At 40.4% G+C, this 23,674-nt stretch overlaps 1 protein-coding gene across 1 annotated transcript in view; it reads left to right on the top strand.

Moving 5' to 3' along the window:
• Positions 1-2,246: 2,246 nt before the first annotated feature.
• B3GAT2 (beta-1,3-glucuronyltransferase 2) overlaps positions 2,247-23,674 on the top strand; it is a 106,137-nt gene continuing 84,709 nt past the window's right edge. The window contains exon 1 of the mRNA XM_083177253.1: positions 2,247-3,882. Within this exon, the coding sequence (XP_083033379.1) occupies positions 3,220-3,882 (663 nt within the window). The 5' untranslated portion in view covers positions 2,247-3,219. The remainder of the gene's footprint in view (positions 3,883-23,674) is intronic.

Here is a 23,674-nt window from a genome sequence, read left to right on the forward strand (position 1 = left end):
ACGCCCCGTTCTTGTACCCGTCAAGACTGACATATATGCGAACAGGGGAAAAAATCATTGTATGGTTTATGCTAAACATCCATTTGCAAAGCAGCGGGGATGTTCAGACAACGAAGGGGGGGTGGGCATTCGTCTATGTTGAATGAGGCCGATAATACATTACTAGATGCTAGGATAATCTGGGGTGTACTTGGGGTTAACCTTTGCTGTGGCTGGCAAAACTGCAACATATTGATTACAGCCTGTGGCTGATGTGGTGAAGCCACAGCAGTACCTGAACCTGACCTTGCCTCTCTCACTATACCCTGAGTCGGCTGGCACCTGTGCTGGTCTTAGAATTCGCCACTAATAGCCACCTTTCCAGGGCTGACTAGCTCCACCCTGTACTCAGATTGCATCTGGTCTTTCGCGGTGACACAAAGTCCCAACCAAGTCAGGGTACTAGTAAGAGGATAAACTGACTAAATAACAAACGATAACTAGGCTTTGCACATATACAAACTTGAGAGTATGCAACCTTGCAAACAGGATTAGCTAGGGACTGTGAGACTCTCTAGGAACATGGAAATAACCAGGAACAAGGAATATACTAAGTTTATAACAGGAATAAACAGATCTAAACAGGACTATACAGGACTATAACAGGACTATAACCGTCAGGTTCTCCGTGCAGGGAGCATACCTAATTACACAGTGGCTTAAGAGGCAGCCACACACAAAGGCTAAGGTATGCATGGAAACAAGTCAAGATGGATCAGCCAAAACCTGGAGTGCTGATCCGGTGAGTACATAGAAACTCCACAAATATCATAGTGACTGCTGCATTAACACTGACCCACTGGATACGGCTCGTAACACTAGACTAGATCCACACCTCATTTTGCAGTGTACACTATATATTTATTTTTTCCTCGATTCACCTGTGCTATAGAGATCCAGCCACAAAAAAATATTTTAATGGTTACTAGATGCATTTCAAAGTCTCAAATGACAGCAAAACATAAGTCTCATACTTCTGTACTTGAAAGACGCGGGTCTTGCTCTCTGCAAGAGAACTCCAGCTACCTTAGCGTCATAATAGGCTATTACAGAACAGAATGCAGAGGAACTGTAGCTATACAATGTTGTTGAACAGATATACTGTAGAGGGAGATTAATCATAGCTTAGCAAAAGATAAGGTGTAGAGAGATAAAATGCTAACCAATTAGCTTGTCATTTTGCGGGCTCTGTTTGAAAAATTACAGCAGGTTAATAGTTTATCTCTCTCCAAGCTTTAACATATCTCCTGCATGATAACTTGTAATCATATATAATATGGACCAGTGGTAATTACTATTTGGCTACCGCTACCTAAGGGCCTTATGCTAGTTCACTCTTTCTGACAAAATCCTTCTTAGATGGACAAAACTATGTGCACTGCGGGTGGGGCAGATGTTACTTGTGCAGAGAGAATTAGATTTGGGTGGGGTTTTACTTCAAAGTGAGATCTATATTGCAGTGTAAAAATAAAGCAGCCAGTATTTACCCTGCACAGAAACAAAATAACTCACCAAATCTAATTCTCTCTGCACATTATACATCTGCCCCCCTGCAGTGCACATGGTTTTGTCCATCTAAGAAGGATTTTGTCAGAAAGAGTGAACTAAAATAAGGCCCTAAGTGCTATACAGAAGTCATCCTAATCTCCAGTACTGCTACTCACATGTAACAAATATGAATGGCTTAGCAAGGAGCAGGGGTTTGTCTCCTAGCCAGCTCTTATTTGATCCTTTCCACCTATTAGAAATGAATGCTAATAAAATTTGAATGCCAACATTACTGTGAGAGATCCTCAAAATATCCGTTAAAAATGCCAGCGCCGCTCACAGCGACTGTTCTTTTAGTATAAATGAATACAAATGCAGCCAAGCAAATTAATTGCAGTTTAGTTAAATATTGCACCCAATAAAAGAACAGTCGCTGTGAGCGGCGCTGGCATTTTTTACGGATATTTTGAGGATCCCTCACAGCAACGTTGGCACTCAAAGGGTTAAACAAAAACAGCACTGTGTTTCACTACTGGATTTCATTGTGTGTCACATGTCCTTGGTAATTACATTGTTTCTGTAACCTTCAATCACATGCTCCTTTAAAGGACATGATCACAATGTCTCAATATAATTCAGGGCGAACAGGGGAAAGCTAGAGATCACAGTGAAAAAGAGAACCGAAGCAATCTCGAATAAAACTTTAATACTTGCATGAACAGCAGCCTACAAGTCTTTCTGCAGCTGAAATCAGAAATACTACCAGAGCTTTTCAATCTAATTTCTCAATGCTAGCCACAGGGGGTCCCTCTATTCTTCTACTCCCTCTTCCCCACCCAACAGCTCATCGGACTGCAAAGAAATAGAAACAAAGAGGAGAGGGGGTGGGAGAAGCAGATTGATGCAGGGAGCAGCAATCAAACTCAGCCACAGCCAGTGCATCACTGAGGCTGCTATTACAGAATCACAGCCCAACTGAACAGCTTCTTAGGCAGCACGGGCAATAAGAAACAATAGAAACAAACATTTCACCAAACCCTGTTGTGTCTATGTTTCGCTGGCTAACACGAGCTACTGGGAAATGCATTATTTCAGTTTATCTGGGAACCTGAACACATGGATGCTGAAGAAGACACGAAGTTTGGGAGCAGGAGATGAGTTCTTCTAAATGTCGAAGCATTGAGGAATATCTACCTGCACATTGCACTGCTTGTTGCTGTCTTCGGTATTAAGAGGTTATCAATGAAGCGATTCTCTGGAGTTCATGGGAGCTAATTTTTTTCTAAAGCCATTGACATGACTTGATTTTGTTTCCATGTGTTTTGGAGGAAGACGATTCTGAAACAGAGCAGTGGCTGTATAATGACTCCCCGTCAATAAGCCAGCAACACATAGGTTTAAGTGGATTTACTTGGTACTGAAGAGATGAACCCGTGCTGTATATTTATTTCATCCTAGGAGTATTCTGTCGCTGGAACATTTACATTGCACATGTTTTTTCAGCTAAAGCTAATAGTATTATGAGGAGACACCTCAACCAGGTTCTTGCATGGCAGCTGTGATGCTAGTTGGTTTAATGACTGCTAGAGTTGATGTTTTATGTATTTGCTCCAATTAATCAGATTTCATACTGCATTTAGGTACTTGTCATTTTTTTTCCTCTGACTTGCTCTTACGTCACTTAACAACAGGATGAAGTCTGTTTTTTACAGTCGTTTCTTCATTCTTCTTCCTTGGGTGTTGATTGTTGTTATTATTATTGATATTGATACCAGAAAACCTTCTAGCTCCAGCAGAGTATCTACCACCCGTTACTATTCTCCTTACTGGAAACGCAGAATTGGACAAGCTGCTTTGATGCGACCACAGCCAAGTGACACCAGCACAGGTTCATGGACAACTAACCAGGAGCACTTGACCAGTTCTGATGTTCAGAAGAGAAAGAACGACACTATACCCATTATCTATGCTATTACTCCAACATATAGCCGCCCTGTGCAAAAGGCAGAACTCACTCGGCTAGCCAACACATTCCGTCAGGTGCCACGTTTACATTGGATAGTAGTTGAGGATTCTGCTCTACCTACAGACTTAGTAAGCCGCTTTTTGGCTGGAGCAGGTGTAAGGGCCACCCACTTGCATGTGCCCACACCACGGAGATACAAACGTTCTGGTTTACCCCGTGCCACTGAACAAAGGAATGCAGGATTGGCTTGGCTTAGACAGCAATACCAACCCCAAGCTCATTACACCCAGAGATTAGTGATCCAGTCACCTGTACAACAGGAGTACCCTGCAGGCATTGTCTTCTTTGCAGATGATGATAACACTTACAGTCTGGAGCTTTTTCAGGAGGTATTTTTGTGACATTTGTCAATGTTCTCTTTGTATTATTATAATGATGCTTGCTTTAGATGAGATATACAATGGCATAAACTGGCACTACAATAGTTCTTAGAGGTCTTGATGTTACTAGAAAACAAAAATATTTGAAATGTCAAACATCCATGTATAAATAATAGCTATGTTACTGCATGGTTCAGAGCTTACAGACCAGTGATTGCAAGTACAGAGGATACCTGTCCTTATGTTTCAGCACTATGGTTATTAGACAGCTCCAAGTCCTCTTTTGCGGCTAATGCTGCCTCTAGCAAACTTTCTGAATCCACAAACACCATGCTGTTCTATCCGCCATAGAGATCTCCAAAGCTGCTTTCAAGGTAGTGCGTAGAACCAGTCTAGGCTTCTAAACAATAAAATATGCCTTTATAGAATAGTTTTCAAATGCAACAATAATGCCTCTTCCTGTTTAATAGGCAAGTCTGCTATGGGTTCTTAATGTTATACTCTACTTCACTTGAACCGATTTAATACACATTGCATGATAAGTATAGCTACGTACTTAAAGAAATTATTTCACATTTAATTTATGTTGCTGAGTAGCAAAATATATATATATATATATATATATATATATACATATATATATGGGTGTGTCTCCTCACTATAGATAGAATCTATTAATATTCAGTAGTATCACAGCGAACCAATAGGAGTAAAACATAGATTACAGTAACTTTATCTAGAGCATTATTCAGAATATATTCACTATTACAGAATATATTTACTGAAAAGATGAATCTTTCCTGGTCTGTGATGCCACTGTACTGTTTCGTACATTCATGCTGTTTATGTATTTGTAAGAGTACACAGGGGATGGGCGCTGGAAACAGATGAGAAGGGTTGTGTGAGATCACCTGCCAGTACCATTTTAGCAAAACAGTTACCCAAATCATTGAATAAATTCTAAAAATGAGAAAACCAATGAACACATTCTCTTGTAACATATCATGGTCTGCAGAGGGAGTCAAAGCGCTGACTTCAGAGAATGTTGCCTTTTCTTCACTGTATATGAATGCTCACTATTGCTTTATTTACTATGTAATACACCACATAACTGCCAAAAATACAGAGGTGTATTTGTGCTCATTTGTGGCATTTCAGAACCCGGCAGCAGGTCCTGTATGTTCATATTAGAATTGAAAAATACTGGAAACTAAATAAGCACTGTATATAAATGACTTTGTTTCCCCTTGAAGACATCTCTGACAGCAGATTTTTGGGGGTATTTAAACCTATATAATAAAGGGAAAACACTGCTCCACAATTCAGTAATACCACTTTTACACCAGAATGCCGGGTACTAAATTGAACACGGGAAATTGCCATGGCATGCCCTGCCTCAGACCCCATTAATGCCGTGTTCTCACTACGAGTGAGAAAGACATGGCTTTTACCCAGCATTAAAATGCCGGGGACTGCCGCGCTGGACCCCCGTTCTCACTGCAAGGCAAATTCCCGGGTGAAGAAGTTCTACCCGGGAATTTGCCTTTAAACTCTGGTTTTTCGGCAGTGTGAACGGGTCAACCGGTGTCTGCACACCCGGATCTCAGACACGGGTAAAAAGAGTTTTGCCAAACATCCCGTGTTAAAAGGCAAATTCCCGGGTTGACGTGCTAGACCAGGGAATTTGACTGCAGTGAAAATGGGGTATTACACTGCACTTCAATCCAGGTTATTCCTGGGTAATGCCCTTTTACACTGAGAACGGATCAGCCCTGCCTTTCCTTGCTGCTGTCATTAAAAAATGGCTTTTTGGCCTGTTGATGATGAGGTCACAAGAAATGGAACATGAAACTCTTGACGTTTTTTGCTTTATTAAGCTGAAAATATGCATGAAATCGTCATACATTGGAATCTTTATACTATAGATGTAATGCATTCTCATAAAGAAAGATAAAGATGGGTACATACCCAAGTATACAAACTTGGAAAAACTTGGAAATAGACCAAAAGTAACACTTTGTGCCCAAAAAGTTTAACATCCTAGGATGCTTTATAAAATGGTGTTTTGTAACACACACATAAAACCGTAACCTACAGTATATTGCACAGGTTCTGAAAGTCAGTCAACATGACCCCCAGTGCATGTTTTGACCTGCACTTTGAGAACCACAGGTATAAAACTACACTACCTGTGTATATAAAACACGTAACCAAATGACTGCTCCTATCGGAAATCACACAGCCATAAAGAAATAAAGACATAAAGTGCAACCTTTTAAAAGATTTTCTTAAAAGATAAAGTGCAACCTTGTAAAAGATTTCCTAAAGAAATAAGTGCAACCTTTTAGGAAAATATTTAAGAGTACGCAACTTTAGGTCAAATTCTGGTACACAGAAAATTCTGGTCGCTAACTGTACTACTAGGAGCACTAGTGCCATAGTTAAAATTGAGCCCTCTATATTCTGGGGGGTGTTGGTTTGGTTGGGTGTTAGTAGACGTACCAGGATTGAAGCTGACCACTCTATTGTAATGATCATATGGGCTTGGTGGGTAGTTAAGAGGGTGGTGGGGATGTGGTGCAGGGTGCGTAAAAGCACCAGAAAATGTGCGTTCTAAAAAAGGACATTTGTCTCCCTTGCATAGCCATCAATTGAGACATAAATGCCTGCTGATTCTGTCTCTCAGCTTCCAAATATTTGTCCATGCGAGCATCCTCCTTTGCTTGGACATCAGTATCCAATTGGCGTAGATGTTCCACTATCACCGATGTTATCGCTTTAGCCGCTAGTTCAGACCGGTTAAGCTTTTTCTTATTGGCAGGAACGCTGTACACTGTAAATATTAAATAAAACAATCACATTAGACACTTCCATGTCAATTATAAAAATAGCCGTATTGTTTGCCTAAATGTGCTAGTGGCCTTCTTCCACCTGCATGCTAGCAACATTCTGCAACAGATACTGGGCCTCATCCCATCCCACCCCACCCCCAGGTTGTATTACAGTGTTTTTACTATGTTAAATGGGTGTAAATATATAGAAGGTCTACTTATAATTAGAACGTATTGGAGCGCTTTGATTGGGGAGCGCCATCTGCCTGTGGAGCGCCGTCTGACTGTTTGCTTCCACAACATCATCTATGGCTGCTTGGACCCTGTCAGAATGCATTTCAGAATCCATCATATTCTCTGCTGCACCATCATCACCAAACAGCAGCAGTGAAGCCGGGCTCATGTGTGCTGACATTTGCGTGGCTCCAGAAGCCGGTGAGAATGACGTGGACAGCTGGGAAGCCTGGGTAGTCGGTACGTCATGGCTGTCCTGGCTATTGTCCATCTGGCTGCTATGCGGTGCTATTGTGGAGGACAGGGCTACTGGGTTGCAGAGTGCTAGGCCCAATCGGGCCTAGCTGCACCGCTTTTCTTGCGCTTCTGGTTGGTCACACTGTTGAACTGCTTCCGTAGAGATTTCGATTTATTTACAACCTGCTGTTGTGTGCGATGGATACCTTTGGATTCCAGCAAGTCTGCAATATTGCGATACACCACTGTGTCCTGAACGGTGCCGGTCGTCTGATGCCAAATCTCCTCATCTGCCCTGATTTGAAGGAGCTTACGTACCTCTTTATCAGACCAGTTGGATGTAGTGGACATGGACATGATGGTGCAGGTCAGGTTTGGAGTCTGCCAAATAGTCAGGCTGAGGGTGATGCTGTGGGACACACTGCATGACAGCCAGCATCTGTTGCTGCAGATGAGGCTGTTAGCACACTGGGGAGAGTGCTCCCAGAACAGACTGTTTCTGTAGTGTAGGGTACAGGCTGCAAACAGCGTGGTAACTCTGCTTCTACTGCGATGCTCCATGTGCCCTGTGTGGGTCTCCGGCAGATGACATCATCTGCCAGAGCCGCAGAAGCACAATCAGCTCTTCACGGCATTCTCCCCACCAAATAACCTGGATAATGACCATTTACACCACCTTGAGCCCTAGATAAGACCCGTGTCCGACCCTGAACATTTGCCAGGTCAGGTTTCCGGGGAACAGTATCCGCGTTATTTTTTTTCAGCCCATTTACACCACGCCCCACCCCGGACTGGAGCGGCAATATCACGGGTCCAACCTCTGTTGTAAAAGGGGTATAAGGGGCATTAAATTGTTGAGTGAGCCAGCAACCACTAGATGGTGCTACACAGAGTATTTCTAGTGTTGTTCCATTTCGGTGCGCACAGACATTAGTGCAGACATTACTGTTGCTTCATCCTTTTGATGGGCTGATAACAACTAGTTCATTTAATGTAAAATATTATTAGCTAACATAGTAACAATCTGTTATACTTAACTCATTATTTAGCACAAATGTCTAAACAATGTAAAAAGGAAAAAGAAGTGCAACAGGTGCAAAAAAAACATTTCTCCAGTTCACAATTGCAGTATTTGTGTCAACTTTACTCTATAAATGTTTATTCACGTTATTTTGTCAGTGAGATTACTGTCCGCCAGATGCAGGGCAATTATTGTGTGAGATGGGTTATATTGTTGACATTTATGTTGTCGATAGTGAAAATGTCGACTACAATGTCAACAGGACAATCCTGACATCCTGAATAGCAGTATTGCTATTTAAACTATGACAATCATGTCAGCAGTAAATTTTGAAACATGGTGCTTTACATTACAATGCTGACATAGTGTACATGGATGAAATATCATTACTACTATGTCAGCATTGTATTGTCCACATTAAGCTGTCTACATTTTCACTGTCGACAATATAAACATCAACAAAATGTATGTATCCTGGATTTAATTTTGTATAATACAGGAGTGCATCATGGTATCAGACATTATCATAAATCACAACTCGTTACTACTTTCTTTTTATTCTTAAATAGCTTTACCTATAAAACCAACAAAACAAAGGAAACTTTGTAATTCAAATTGATCATTTCAAGCTTGACACATCTTGTAATGGAAAGGATTGATCTTTCTCTGGAAACTCTTATCACTCTGTCTGGTGAAAGAGGCCTAAAATATTGCACCCATAAATAAAGCTATGGATTTCCCTCTGTGGCTCTTTAAACGATTGTTCTTGATGGATTGTGTTGATAAAGAATTAAAGGCATATCTCTCTAGTTTTGTCAATAGCAAAAATCGCAAAAAGCCTGTAACCCGGTAAATGTGATACAATGTTTCGTGTTTATATGCTAGAATATGAGGCAGCAAATGACAGAAACCACACTAAAGATCATTAATGAAGATTCACTAAAGATTCACCTTTAATGAACAGAAACAAATTAGCTTTTCAGAGGTACTGTATAAAGGGCAGAAATGTCCCACAGCAAATACCATAAAAAGTAGTTTTCTCATTATACCTACATGGGTAATTGTTCAGGAATAGGTATTACTTAGTTTTCACTTGTCCCCAAATAGCTCATGTGAACATACATAATACCAAATATATTCAACAATTAAATATATGCAGTAACATTCATCATATTCCTAAACAGTACTCCTTTGACTTGGGAGCTTATCTGCCTGGGTTTACTTATACCTTTCCTATACGGGATGCAGTTTAAATCCCGGCGGTCGGGATCCCGGCGTTCAGAATCCTGACGCCGGAATCCCGACCGCCGAAATCCCAACAGTTTCTCCCTCCACGACACCCCTGGAGGGAGAATAAATTAGCGTGCGAGCGTAGCGAGGCACCGGGCCCGCTGCGTGGCGAGCGCAGTGAGCCCGCAAGGGGGGGCGATCCACGTCCCCCCCTTGTCGGGATTTCGGCGGTCGGCATTTCGGCGTCGGGATTTTGATACTACTAGGTGCAGACATACAGTAGGTATATGTGTAGCTGTTTTGCATAGGCTGCATTTCTGTAAACACATCCTTACTCAACTTCTCTTTTTAATCATACATCATACATGCTGCCATTCCTCCTCTCATCATACATGCTGCCATTCCTCCTCTCATCGTAAACGTTAACTGTTTGGAATCTAACTATATATTCTCATATTTACAAGCATTCATTTTCTGCAGCACACATTCATGCAAATATAAGCTATGCAAACTGATGTAAAGGTGGGCATACATTAGGGTAACTTCTCCCCTCAGATAAGTCATCTGCAATCCCCCCTTGAGCCACCTGGGGGGCAGGATCGCATGGGATATATCGCATGCGGTTCTTTTGCATGTGATATGTCCCATGCGATCTCAGCACGGCCTGCCCGGCTTGGAAGCAAATCAAGAGATTGCTTGTCGCAGGCTCTGGTGAGATGCGCACGGAACCGCCTATCGCATCGGACCTGCTGTTATTCACTGCCACAACCACAGGAAAAGATCCAAAATTGCTTGTGAATTGCTTAGTGTATGTGGAACTTAAGAGAAATAACACTGTCTGACATGTAGACTAAGCAGTAAGTCTGTTCCATACGGTAGATGAGGTTTGCAGAAGAGGAACTGAGCAAATACCTTTTCACAGAGAAAAAACACTCCGAATTATAGAAAGGACGCAGTGGATGGGATGTGTTGTCAGCTGGGGTATGCCCACATTAGACCATAGTAGAGTAGCCTGGCTCGCGGCACTTTCTTGTGAGTCGTGACCATTCCCTCTTTTTGTGTGCATTCACAATAAAACTCCATGGCTGTATAACAGTCCCAGTCTGTCCCTGCCCATGGATGTCACATTTTGAGTTAAATCTGTAATTTGCAATAGACATTCAAATCAGTTGGAAGTGGGGCGTTTAGCGATCCTCCCACTTCCTATTGAAATTGCTTCATCTTGGCTTACCTCTTAATGAATTTGTGATTTGGAGCATTTTTCTATGAGGACATTTCTAATGATGAGAAGAGCTCAGCCCCACCAATCCTCATCTCTGCTCTGAGCACTTAAAGGTTATCAAGTATGTTTTGAGGCCAGCCCGAATCCCCAACCTACCAACACAATAGCCTTACAGTCATGGACTGAAGCTCAATTTTTTTCATATACTGTAAGACCCTGTTCCCCGCCTCTACTCCTGGTTCAACATTTCTTTTTATATGATTAAGAACAACAATAGATTTGGGTCTAGAAACTAAGTTGCCAACAATTTTGTTGTTTTAACTTAATTCATTGTCTTCTCCGTATAATTATGCGTGCCAGGTTTTTATAATTTGACAGTACTTCTATAAATAGTGTTTTTCTTTGATTTTTATATTTCTTTAACATGTGATTACCCCAATATATTAATCTATTTCGCTGCAATGGCTTCACATGCCCAGTAAGTGTGGAGAACCAACATAAAAAAAAAATCTTTCCCAATGAAACAGTGGTGGGGCTTCCATCCAAAGAGATCATTTAATGAGGCCACAATCAGCTCATGAAATGAAGCCATAATGGCTCATCACTTATAGCAATCAGCTCTATATACACAAACAATAACAGAAGTTTGAATGTTCCAACTGTGTATCGCTGTGTTTAATTGATGCTACTGCAGTTGACTTAGTGCAACTGTTCGGCTTTATGACAGCATGAATCTCTAGAACGTTCACAGGCTGGTGAGCTATCAGTTGGACAGAATGGGCTTACAGTAAGTTACAAAGAACTGCATTTTGTATATAAACAGACTCCAAAATGATAACCAGCCTAATCCCCTGTGCTACAAACTAGAATGTCTGCCAGTGACTTTCTCCTATTACAGTTCAATGAGCAAGTATCCATTCAGAAGATTTGATATGTAATCTTATGGGTTTGTATATGAATGTTGAGTGTAGAAAAGAAAATGGTTTTTCTTTTACTATGATGCTTAGCTATAAAAGATCTTCCATAATGCTGAATGCGTGTGTTCATAAGGTTCCTTCAGTAAAAAATATGGGGTACAATTATTATTGAACACCATTTTATGATACATATACATTATTTTTAATTAGCGCTCTTCTCTCAATTTAGTAAAATGAACATGGGAAATTGGCATTTGCTTTGTATTAGACACTTTGGGGGAAATTTACTAAGAAAAAATCTTGAAAAAAAATTGTATTTTCATACGAAAATATGATTTTCTTTGGCGTTTTTCGTATTTGTATTGATGGGACATTCGTATTTGTATTTACAAATACGAATGATTACACCATCGATAGAATACGACAGAAATCACCATTCAAAAGAATGGTGGTTCCTGATTTACTAAGCGGCCACTAATACCACTAATACGAATCATTACACCATCGGAGGGTTACAAAGCAGTCGTATTTGACTGCTTTGTAAATTCCCCTCCGGAACACGAATTTGCATACGGCTGAAACAGCCATATGCAGTCGTATTGATTCATATTAAGAATATGAATACGATTTTTAAGAATACGAATACGATTTTTGGTATTCACATTTTGTATTCGCATTCTTAGTAAATTTCCCCCTTTATGAAATAAGCTCTGATATTTTATGAATAATTTCTATTTTGTTTCTACGAGTAGTTTTGTAGGCCAAGGCTTGCATCAAAAGTGGTCATTGGCTTACAGCAGCAGAGTCGTTGTTGTGACTAGTCGCAGAACAGTTCGGCTATTCTTACAGGTGATGCATGTGCATGTGCGTATGTATGCGCTGCATGTTAGACGATTGGGGACACATCTGTATTATAATTTTCCCAATTTTTTATGTCTACGTTAAGGATTATGCGCACAAGTAGATTATACTCATATGAGGTGACAGCACAGAAAAAGGGTTCATAAAATAGAACTACTGTAAAATGTAGACCCTTGCCCTCGGCCACTATAACATGTAAGATGTGTATATATTGTTAAGGTGCATAAACACTCTACATTTTATACAATGAAAGACATTGGTGACCAATTTCCCTTGAACTTTTCCAGTGTCCTGGACAAATGACATGGTGAATACACATTGAATTAAATGACAACTTGAACGATCTTGCTAGACTCTATAGCTTTTTGTGGAAAACATCCAAAGTGTACTGTACCGGATGAGCAAACAACCTTGATGAGCGGCGGGACCACGCATCATCAAATGTAGCAAACGAACTGGCTTATATTTTGACCAATATCATTCATAAGGGCCAAATTTAGTGATATTGGTCAAAAAATCTTAGAGTGTGTATACACCTTTAGTATAAGGACATTTATACTGTACTTAATGTCCTTATACTAACAAACATTATCTGATCCCAACAGTAGTTATGGGTTATACCTGGGGTAGCCAACCCTAGTCCTCGAGAGCTACCAACAGTGCATGTTTTGCAGGTCTCCTCACAGAATCACAAGTGAGCTAATTAGCTCCATCTGTGGATCTTTTAAAATGTGTCAGTGATTAATGAGTGCAGCTGTGCAGCAGCTAGGTTGTCTGGAAAATGTGAACTGTAGGTAGCTCTCGAGGGCTAGGGTTGGCTACCACTGGGTTATACCAACTGCAAAAACATAAATAAGGGAAGGAACTTTGAAAACAGATTTGATTTATTTTATTTTTCCTTATACTATAAATTTACTATAAAATAAAAAAGACCATAAATAAAACAATTAAATAAAAACATACCCATTCAACTATTCTACTAAAAAGAGGATTTGAAAGTTATTGTCCTAACCATCACCACATAATGAGTCCTACATACGGTAGTTTGTTAGTTAATTGCTTTGTATTGTTCCAATGATATGTCAGATTATGTTTACTGCACCTTTAATACGTCTGCTCTCACTGTTACTTGTATATTGCCTTTAACAGTGTATTGTACTGTAAATTGTGTGGTAGAAATACAAATAAGAATTATGTCCTGGATGTGTAATTCCTCAGGAATAGGCATTCCTTGGTTTTTACGTGTGTAAAAAAAATATACCAAATACATTTAAAAATGAAATATTTATTATATTCTTGGGCAGGACTCTTCTGACTGTGCAGCTCATCTGCCTGTTTTACTGCAAGACATCATCCTCCTCATCATCATCATCATCAGTGTGTACTTGTACAGTACCTGCCCTATACTAGGGAGGTCATTCAGGCTGATACTCACCATTGCGAATTTGCACCATTGAGGGATATTCGCTTTTGCACATGTTCAAGCCATCTGTGCGAACGGCTTGCATAGTCGCCAGCCCGTTCGCACGGTGTAGTGCAGGCGATCGGGGTGGGGCGGCGAACACAAATCATAGCCATGGGAGCTCCCAGCATTTCATGGGCATTCCCATTAAAAGGCTGGGCGTTCCCATGGTAATTTGGCCATGACTCGGGTGCTGGGGGTGGGCAGCTGACGTTACCGGATGTCAGCTGCCCGGTCTCTTCCAATACAAAGGTGCCGCAGAGAGTGACTTAAATTTGCGAGAGCTGCAGAAATGATTTGATGGTTGGTGACCATCGGATGTTTCTGCCCCGCACGCAAGCTGCGAATGGATGGTTATGCAAAACATCCCTTTGCATGCGTGTGGGGAAAATCTGCATGCGTGCGGCGGGTGGGTATTCATGCAGGAGGGACTTAGTTGATGCAAATTTCGCAGCTTTGCGAGTCAACCAGAATGACCTTCTAGGTGCAGAAGTAGATGTGCTATAAGCTAACAAGCTGTTTTACATAGGCTGCCCTCTGATTTTTAAGAACACCCATTCCTCCTCTCATTGTCAGTGTTTGTATGTTTGGAATATATATTCTCTTTCTCACATTTGCATGCATTCATTTTGTATGCATGCTTAGAGCACATTGATGCAAAGATAAGCTATGCAAACGGATGTAAGAGAAATGACAATGTCAGACAAGCAGAATAAGGAGCAAGCCTGGTGCACACAGTAGATAACGCTTGCAGAAGTTGAACTGAGCAAATACCTGTTCACAGAACAAAATCACAGAATTACAGAGGGATGGGTGTGTTTGGAGTACTGTATTCCCAAATTAGACCATCAATGGGGTACCCTGACTCCCTGCACTTTCCCGTCACCAACTTTGCTTCAGACCCATAATTAGATTTGTTTACTGCCAAACCATAAGGTGCAATTGTAAAATACACACGAATAAACAACTTCTTTATAGACACCTGTTGGGTTTTCGCTGTAATTACAGGGTGTCTTTAATGTTCATGGAGATCACTAAATTCATAAATAGAAAGATTTTAATATCTGTTCGAACAAATAAGCATCTGAGCAAATCGGATTAAATATTTGTGACTATTTGAACACTGCAGGGCTTAAGACACCAAATATTTGCTGTGAGCTGATAAGTCTAGCTGTTGCTGGTTACTTGCTCGTGTCTCTATGATGTAATATAACACTCGCCTGCCCTTCCAGCAGGAGCGATAATTAGAATTTCTTTCTCAAGTAACATGTGTCTATTGGCTGTAGCTGTCTGCCTCACAGAAGATAATGTTAAAATGAGTGAAAAGAGCCAAAATATAATCCACAGTTTTGAAAAGGTTGCTTGTATTTCATAATAACCAGATTTTTATTTTTATTTTATGGACTGTGGTACCAAGATATCTACGAAAGCAGAAGGCGTTCATTTTACACCCAACACACCACACTGCCATTCATGTGGCGCTTTATGGAAACACATCACATTGTGTAAATTGTATTTCCCAAAGCATTCTCACAGTTCTCTTCCTTTTTTTGCATTCAGTATCTTTTCTCCAACAGTGGGTGAAATGTAGTAGGATGAGAGATTCAGAAAGTGAGAGATTTGGTAAGAAATCTCCAGGGGTTTTTTAAAGCGGCAATCATTTACACTGCAATACCAGTCTGATTTTGCAGTGTAAATGATTGCCGCTTTAAAAAAACCTGGAGATTTCTTACCAAATGTCTCACTTTCTGAATCTCTCATCCTACTACATTTAACCCTGTATGTTGTATTACCCTGGGAAATCTACTGAAATTAATGGAAAAGTAATGTTGTCTTAAGTATGCAGCCAAAACAAAGATGTCAAATTAATTATTAAAATAATAGGTTCATAGAAAAAAATAAAACAGATCTGGGGCATAACATGGGAAAAATAGATACACATGAAATGACATACAGTAGGTAACAGCTAAAATTAACAAGAAATCTTGGAAAGTCAGAAGTATACTTGCATACTTGTAAGGTTTGAATACAAAATACTGACAGAATACAGATAGCGTGCCAAAAGTCACAATACAGATATAATGCAGTATTCTCAACCTACCCATAATCCATACATCCTGCAGCCGAACCCTAAACACCCCCTCCTGCAGTCTAACCCTAAACTTTTCCTCCTGCAGCCTAACCACCTCCTCCTGCACCTGCAGAGGCTAAATCTAACTTCCCCCCATCCTAACCTTAAATTCCACCACAACCTAACCCTAGCCCTCCTCCTATTGCCTATCCATAACCCCAAGGTCAGTACTTACCTTTGGGATCCCTCAGGATTGTGATGGTTGGACTATCTGTTTTCTGACTGTTTTGAATGTATCACTCCCAGCAAGTCGCACTCCCCGATTGGTCAGATAATTCCCCAGGCCCCTGTGAAAGTGGGTGGTCTTCCAGCATCCTACCCGTGTCTTAGTGAAGCGGGCAGTAAATGGAGTATAATACTGTGATCCATGAGTCTATAGGAAGGGTGCAGGGCCAATATGACATGATTCTATTACCTCACCTCTATCACCAGTAAGTAGTATCTCACATCTGGGCTTCTCCAGAATTGAAGGCAAGAATACGTAAGTCAGGGGTCTACACCTGGATCTATTTATATATGGAAACCCCACAAATATAATATCAGTTGCCCAACTCAGACAATACATCATTACAGTTGATTAAAAACATACTGTACCAATGGATGGATCAACTGTGGCACAATTTTCACAATGATATATGTGCCAGCTATGCCACTTCATCTTTGTTGACAATGTTCTGTTAAAGGCTTTTTATCCTTTTGATTCCACCTCCTAGTGTCAATTCTTTTAAGACACATCAGACAAGGAAGGAGGATTAAGATGATGCCACTGTTCATCAGCTTAGCTTTTAAGATATGCCTGGAAAAGTAGGGACCAATGGAATGACAAATGTGCCACCCAACTGGTCCTCCAAATTGTGCAAGTACATATTTCAGCAAGCAATGACAGCAATTGCTGTTTATGCATGGTTGTGCTTGGGGAATTTAACATCAAGCCACAGAATATCTGTGGTTTCCAGTGGCTATTGTGGAACAGTTACCTGTTGCATTGTTAGCAGTTTTTGAAGGATAAATAAGACCCTGTAATCTCTAATTTTCCCATTTTATTAAACTCCAAAGTAACCCAACATAAATCACCCTCATCAACATAGTCCAAGTAAAAGTTGAATAAAAAACTTTATTAGACTATAATCAATTAGGCCATACAGGGCCTCTCCACAAAATTCAATTGCTAGAAGGGTATATTGCCACTCAGCCAATCACAATGAACAAGCAGGAAAACCTCTTGTGATAAGTTGATCCTCGTCCAGCTACATTATTTCAACATCATAGCATCTTTGTTTCAATCACATCTCCATTGTAAACTGAATCTTATGATTAAATTATTTTCACAGTGTGTGGTAAGAGTCTCTCAAGCAGCCAGTATTGGTACTGCTTATAATTAACACTTTTTAAATGTGTACAATTATACTGAGGCTAATGTCTCAGACAGTTAATTTTGCAGGAATGATCCTTTGCATCATGCAGTAAAATGTATTTGAATGACTAGAAATGTTAAATGTTCTTGCAATAAGGGTGACATACAAGATTGCCTACTTATTGGACAATGTAATATCGATTTAAAAGACAGTAAGAATAATGTACCTATGTGAATTTGCATTTTTCGCCATAGTCATTTTACTTTCCTTTGTTCTGCTAAACATTTAAATAAGTATTTTAGAATATAAATAGAAAATATACAGTCAACAAAGGGAGTGAGCATAAAGTGTCAGAAGCCTGGACATCTTACTGTGTCCATCATGTGCATTTGTAGTTGGGTCTGGAATGCTGCAAAGGGGCTGAAGCAGGGTAATATCATGGGCAGACATACTGGGCTCTTGAATGACCAGTCTGAGTATGCCACCCAAAAAGCCCTGCATTATGGCTTCACTCACACACACCCAGCTGTGGCCTTGGAGAAAATGGACATTGTGATGCAAGTTAAAAAAAAAAACATATTGTTGATGTATAGGTGTCCTCATATACTGTGTGTTCAGTCATGCCAAAGAGCCCCTCTCTGTGCACAAGGCCCAGGGCAACTTGGCTACACTGAGCATCTTTCTTGCTTAAAATGTGCATTTTGATATGTCCACACACGGAAAGATCCAATCGGATATCTATCCAATTTCCTTTAAAATCCAGAACACCCCTGATTTTGGCCACAGCAGGCTCGATGAATGACCCACAGGCATTTAATAAATTTATCTCCAGTTCTCTTATGCTTTATATCTGACTTTATGCCTATTTCAAACTGATTCCTGTGCAATGAAAGTAGCAGGGCAGAGTCTCTCGCACACCTTGAGTGGTGTTTGGCTGAATCTGCAATGTGAATAAGATGCTAGAAAGAAAAATTACACCACCTATATCATGCCATATGGTATATTGATGTCCTGTATGAGGACACAGTTGTGCACTGTACTCACAACGTATAGTGATAGTTGCTCAAATACAAATGTAGCTTTGCTCATTCCATCTTATTGATCAAATGTTGTTTTAAGTGCAAACATAAATCACCAGGGTGCAAATTGTTGTGGGACACACAGTGTGGGATACATTTTTCATCCATTTCTGAGATAATGCAACTCAATCACAACTGTAACACACTGCGGGAACATAGACATGACAAATGTGTATGTATAGATAGATAGTTTTTCCATACTTTTACTATATATAGATATAGATAGATAGATAGATAGATAGATAGATAGATACAGTGGCGGATTCAGGGGGGCACCTGGGCACGTGCCCCCCTGTCATTTATTTTTGTAGTTGAGGACCATGGCTTTCCAACGAGCCCAGCCATGTGTCTCTAGCCCCCCGGGAACCAGAGATATCGCCTGGCAAAGCTGTAACGTTTTTTGCCCATAGGATAATATGGCACCCGTCAATTCCGACCCCCACCCGATTCCGACGGCTTCCAGTTCCCGCCCTGGCATTTTTGAAATGTAATTTCATGGCTGTTCATGTTCTTTGAGGGCAGATTACTCTGGAACCAAACGTTCCAGTTTCACTGGACCAAAATCATTCAAAGCCCGCTCAAAAGTTTTTCATGATACTTGTCTCATGTAAATGGGTCAGTTGGTTCCGAAAATATAGTCGGTTAAATGAGATTACTGGTTAAAGGGGGGAGGGGTGGTTTTCTCTCCCCCTCACACCAGAAAATGCAGGGACTAGGCTGGTGTAAAAGGGGCCAACCTGGGAATGCATTTTCTGGTATGAAAGGGGTATTATTTCAAATAGCCGGGACCTGCAGTGCTCTGAATACAGCCAGGCTCTGCCACTGTCAGTGGCTATCACTTCTGCCTGGCGGCGGCTGTCCCCCATTTACCTCGAGCATGTATTCCCCCTTGGCAATGAGCATGTAATCCCACATGACAACCAGCATGGAACCTCTGGCAATGAGCATGGAACCCTTGGCAATGAGCATGTAGATAAACAGCACTTATGTAGTATAATTTTTAATAGACATTATGGTGTTTGGCATAATACATAATGGACATAATGGCGTGTAACTTAACGTGTAATGGACATTATGGTGTAAATGTTTAATGCGCGCCTTTGGTGGACAATGTCCCTGTTTATGAAGCGTATTGTGAATTTTGGCTTAATCTGTGTGGCATTATGTGAATTTTGGCTCAATCCGTGTGGCATTATGTGAATTTTATCTCAATCCGTGTGGCATTATGTGAATTTTTACACAATCCGTGTAGCATTATGTGAATTTTGGCTCAATCCATTAGGCATTATGTGAATTTTGGCTCAATCTGTGTGTTATTATGTAAATTTTGGCTCAATCCATGTATTATTATGTAAATTTTGTCTGAATCTATGTGGCATTATGTGAATTTTGGCTCATTCCATTTGGCATCATGCGTAAGGGGCAAGTATAATGGGGTCTAGTATTTTGTTGCATAATGTGTAGAAGTTGTATATGGTGTTGTACAATAACTCAAGGACATGCCCCCTGTTGAGTGGACACACCCCCTTTTCCGGAGCGCGCCTACACAACTACATCCTTCACTTTTGTCTCCATGGTGGGCCTGCATACTTTAAATGCCAGGGCCTATTTTTAATCCCATTCCCGCCCTCTCTCTGCCGCTCTCTTAGCATGTACACTGGCACCACTAACACCGCCCCTCCCCCACCTAAACCCTCTTTTATCATGGTGCCCCCCCTGTAATTTTATCCTGGATCCGCCCCTGGATAGATAGATAGATAGATAGATAGATAGATAGATAGATAGATAGATAGATAGATAGATAGATATAATGGCTGTGGTTTGGTTTAATGTGTAACAACACATGTCTCTATGCCCGTGTTGTTACACATTAAACCAAATCTTTTTTGCATAGCTGTCTCGACTCCGTTTGTGCCGCAGCAAACCCCCCACAGCCATTACCTAATACTGGCTGCAGGCACCGGAGCATATACCCTGCAACGAGCGGAGTGCCGGACCATCCCCTTCCTGCTATATATAGATATATCTGTAGTCAAAGTATGGAAAAACTTGAGCTATTTTCTGGTTGTTTCCTGCTGGATAGCATTGATCTGTTCTCCCGGAATAACAAGCATAATGTATACATAATAGATCATCCTTTGCATCACGCAGGCACACTTGCTTTTTGAATCTTTCCTTCCAAGGGACAAATCTTTTTCTCAAGAGAAATCGAATAAGGAGAGATAAGGCAAGAAAGATGAACACTTATACTGTCCCCTCAGGCACGAAAAAGTAAGTCTCAGAGGTAATCACATGAAATTCAGTTTGATTGATCTTGAGAGACTTAAATTGGAAATCAAAATATGCTATAATACCATAATTGTGTTAATGGGGCAGATGAAATTGTAGTATATTTCCATTAAAAGCCACATTCTTGAGGTTTTTATATAGAAGTGTGACAGGATTCTGTTTTAGATTCTGTCTGCTTGCTGTCTTATCACAACTCAATTGATCCCTAATAGAACAGAGAGCTGAGAGGCTGGGCTGATGAAGAAAGACAGAAATAAGAAATTGGATTTAGGTGTTAAAACCTAGTTATCCTGAACAAGAAAGGTTCTGGCTTTCAGCTGTTCAATCAATCCCTTTACATGTATACATCTGACCTTGGTGGAGAGACTTGCCAAGTTTCCGACCTCAGGAAGCTTTTGTGTCATTTACTATTTATTTCCCTGAACACATTTATACTTTTGCATCTTGACACAGGGAGAGCATATTCTATATATGCATTGCTGATGAATGTGTGGGACATGCCAGCTCTGTAACAATCTGTAAAAAAAAATGTGAGGTGGTAAATTTGAGCATGGCAAGTGAACTGCCAAATATTACCCATAAGGTAACATTATGTAAATATGTATATGCATTCCATCCATTACACACCCTGTATTTCCACTATAGCTAAGAATGAAGGGAATGTGTTACTGTTATATTATCCCATACAATTGCAATTACAGATACCTAAAAAAAAGTTTCCGTTCAGCTACATGCACTTATATATAATGACACCTACTCTTTTATTGTTTCTCTGTACAATTCTATTCCATTACATTCCCATATAAATCCCTTCAGCAGGAGATGGGTCTCAGTATGAGTTGCACAGAGCTCTTTGTGGGCTGCCTTAAGAGTAGATATTTTACTAATGCAATGCTAATGAGACTACAGTTTGCATGTCTACAGTCTCCTTCAGCTGAAAATCCAAGACTTCAATGCTTGTATAAGAGTCAGGCCGTGGTTCTAACATTAACGTTTAGAAAATTGTCCAAGGTTCCAAGACTACAGCCTATGCCCCTTAATACCCTATGGTTTCAGCCTTGTTTGGACATTGGGACACAGTTCCATTTGGGCTATCGATTTTGACTATATAGTCAAACTCAATAGCAGGTTAGCTCAAATTGCCCTGCGACAATGGAATTGAAAGCAGAAATATACTGTGCAGCACAATCTATTTCTACTATGTGGGAAGGAGGGCACAATGCAGTGCGGACCCTGAGTCGTCACTCACTCCCTGCCAGTTGATTCTGGCACCCCGTCGGTCGCCAATATCGCACCTTTACTGTTATAGTCAAATAAAATCCTTTAGAGCCCCCCCGTATTAAATATCCCACCAATATTGTATATTAGGAGAAGGGAGTTTTTGGCTCAATTCTGTTTTTTTTTGCTTATGTTAGTCTCATATATTACACAACCTACAGCATACTTTTTATGGAATGTACACTGCACAAGAGAAGGTAACCTAGGAAGTTGGATGGAGTGAACCTGCCCATTTCTGCAACCCAGTTTTTCTGTAAAATGTTATAAAATGTAATAAATATATCTATCTATATATAGATATATTTATGGAGCAACCGCACTCACGGCCAACCCATGTCATCAGTTGGGGTGCCGAAAAGTGACACTCAATGTGTCCCAGTAATAGTCTGGGTGTAGGATAAATAACCCAAGAAGAGCACTCACCAGTAAAGCATCAATAGATTTAGAGCTACACTTTGCAGCTACACTTCATAATAGATACAATGTGTAAGAACAAGACACGGGAATGGGAAATATATATATCAAAATGCAATGCTTTCACTAGCCATGAAGGATTGATTGCCCTTTGAAATATAAGTTTAGTATAAACATGACCAAAAGCACCAGATTTTACAACACAAAGCTTTCTAAATAAACCCCAATGACTATGTCATACTACTGCACAATGCTCCTTTATTCATATTAACATTAGGGATTCCTCTTAAAACATCAGTTAGGCTTCATTTACATTTTGCATTTATCATGAGTCAGGGGATATTGAAGCTTTATATTTAATTGATGGAATTATGCTTTCTCCTAAATGCAATTGGAAGCACATTTTTGTGTTTCCATTATAGAATTATTATGGGATAGTCAGTTACTAGGACCAGGTGTCCTTTTCTTAGTGAAATGGACCCACTGGGAGTAATTGTAGTCAGAATCAATAAAGTATGTAGTAAAGAGAGCACTCAGCAAGGACAGGGATGGACATACTGTAATATTAAGTTTTTTAGATACCTAGTTGGGGATTTACTAAAAGGTAGTCATACACTGCATACACTGCAAGTAGGGTTGTATGTTTACCCAGAACATAAACATGTAAAAACAATGACAGGTAAAACCGCACCTCTAGCTGTTGCATCAGGTTTACATCAGGGGAAACACATGTTTACAGGTGTGACTGTGATAATATTAAATATGGCATTTGTAATACTCTATTTGAAAACCAGATGCATAACTCTGGGAGGCAATGGAGTCATTTGCTGCCGGGCTCCTGCTCCCAAGGGGGAACCTCTCCTCCCCTGCATGTTTAAATCAGTTAATTGAAAGCTGCTGATATGATTTCTGTGGCTGACTCCCCCTCACACTCTCTTTAATCTGTATCTTCAAAACAATTGTGTACTGTAATATGTAGAAGGCCTTATACTAAAGCCATATACACACTTGAGCATTGGCTTAATGAGCGATATTGTCAGTAGTTTCCCAGTGCCCCGAGCAAATGATATTTACCATACACATTGAATGATATCAGTAAATGATATGGTCAACAATGTCAACCCCCCCCCCCCCCCACACACACACACACAAACACACACACAATGCTTGCCTTGTTAAATATATATTTAACATTGAGCATGCCGCACAGACATTGGGTGAAGTGAGCATTGTTAATGAT

This window comes from Crinia signifera, chromosome 3, assembly GCF_055691185.1.
Source record: "Crinia signifera chromosome 3, ASM5569118v1, whole genome shotgun sequence".
Classification (NCBI taxonomy): Eukaryota; Metazoa; Chordata; class Amphibia; order Anura; family Myobatrachidae; genus Crinia; species Crinia signifera.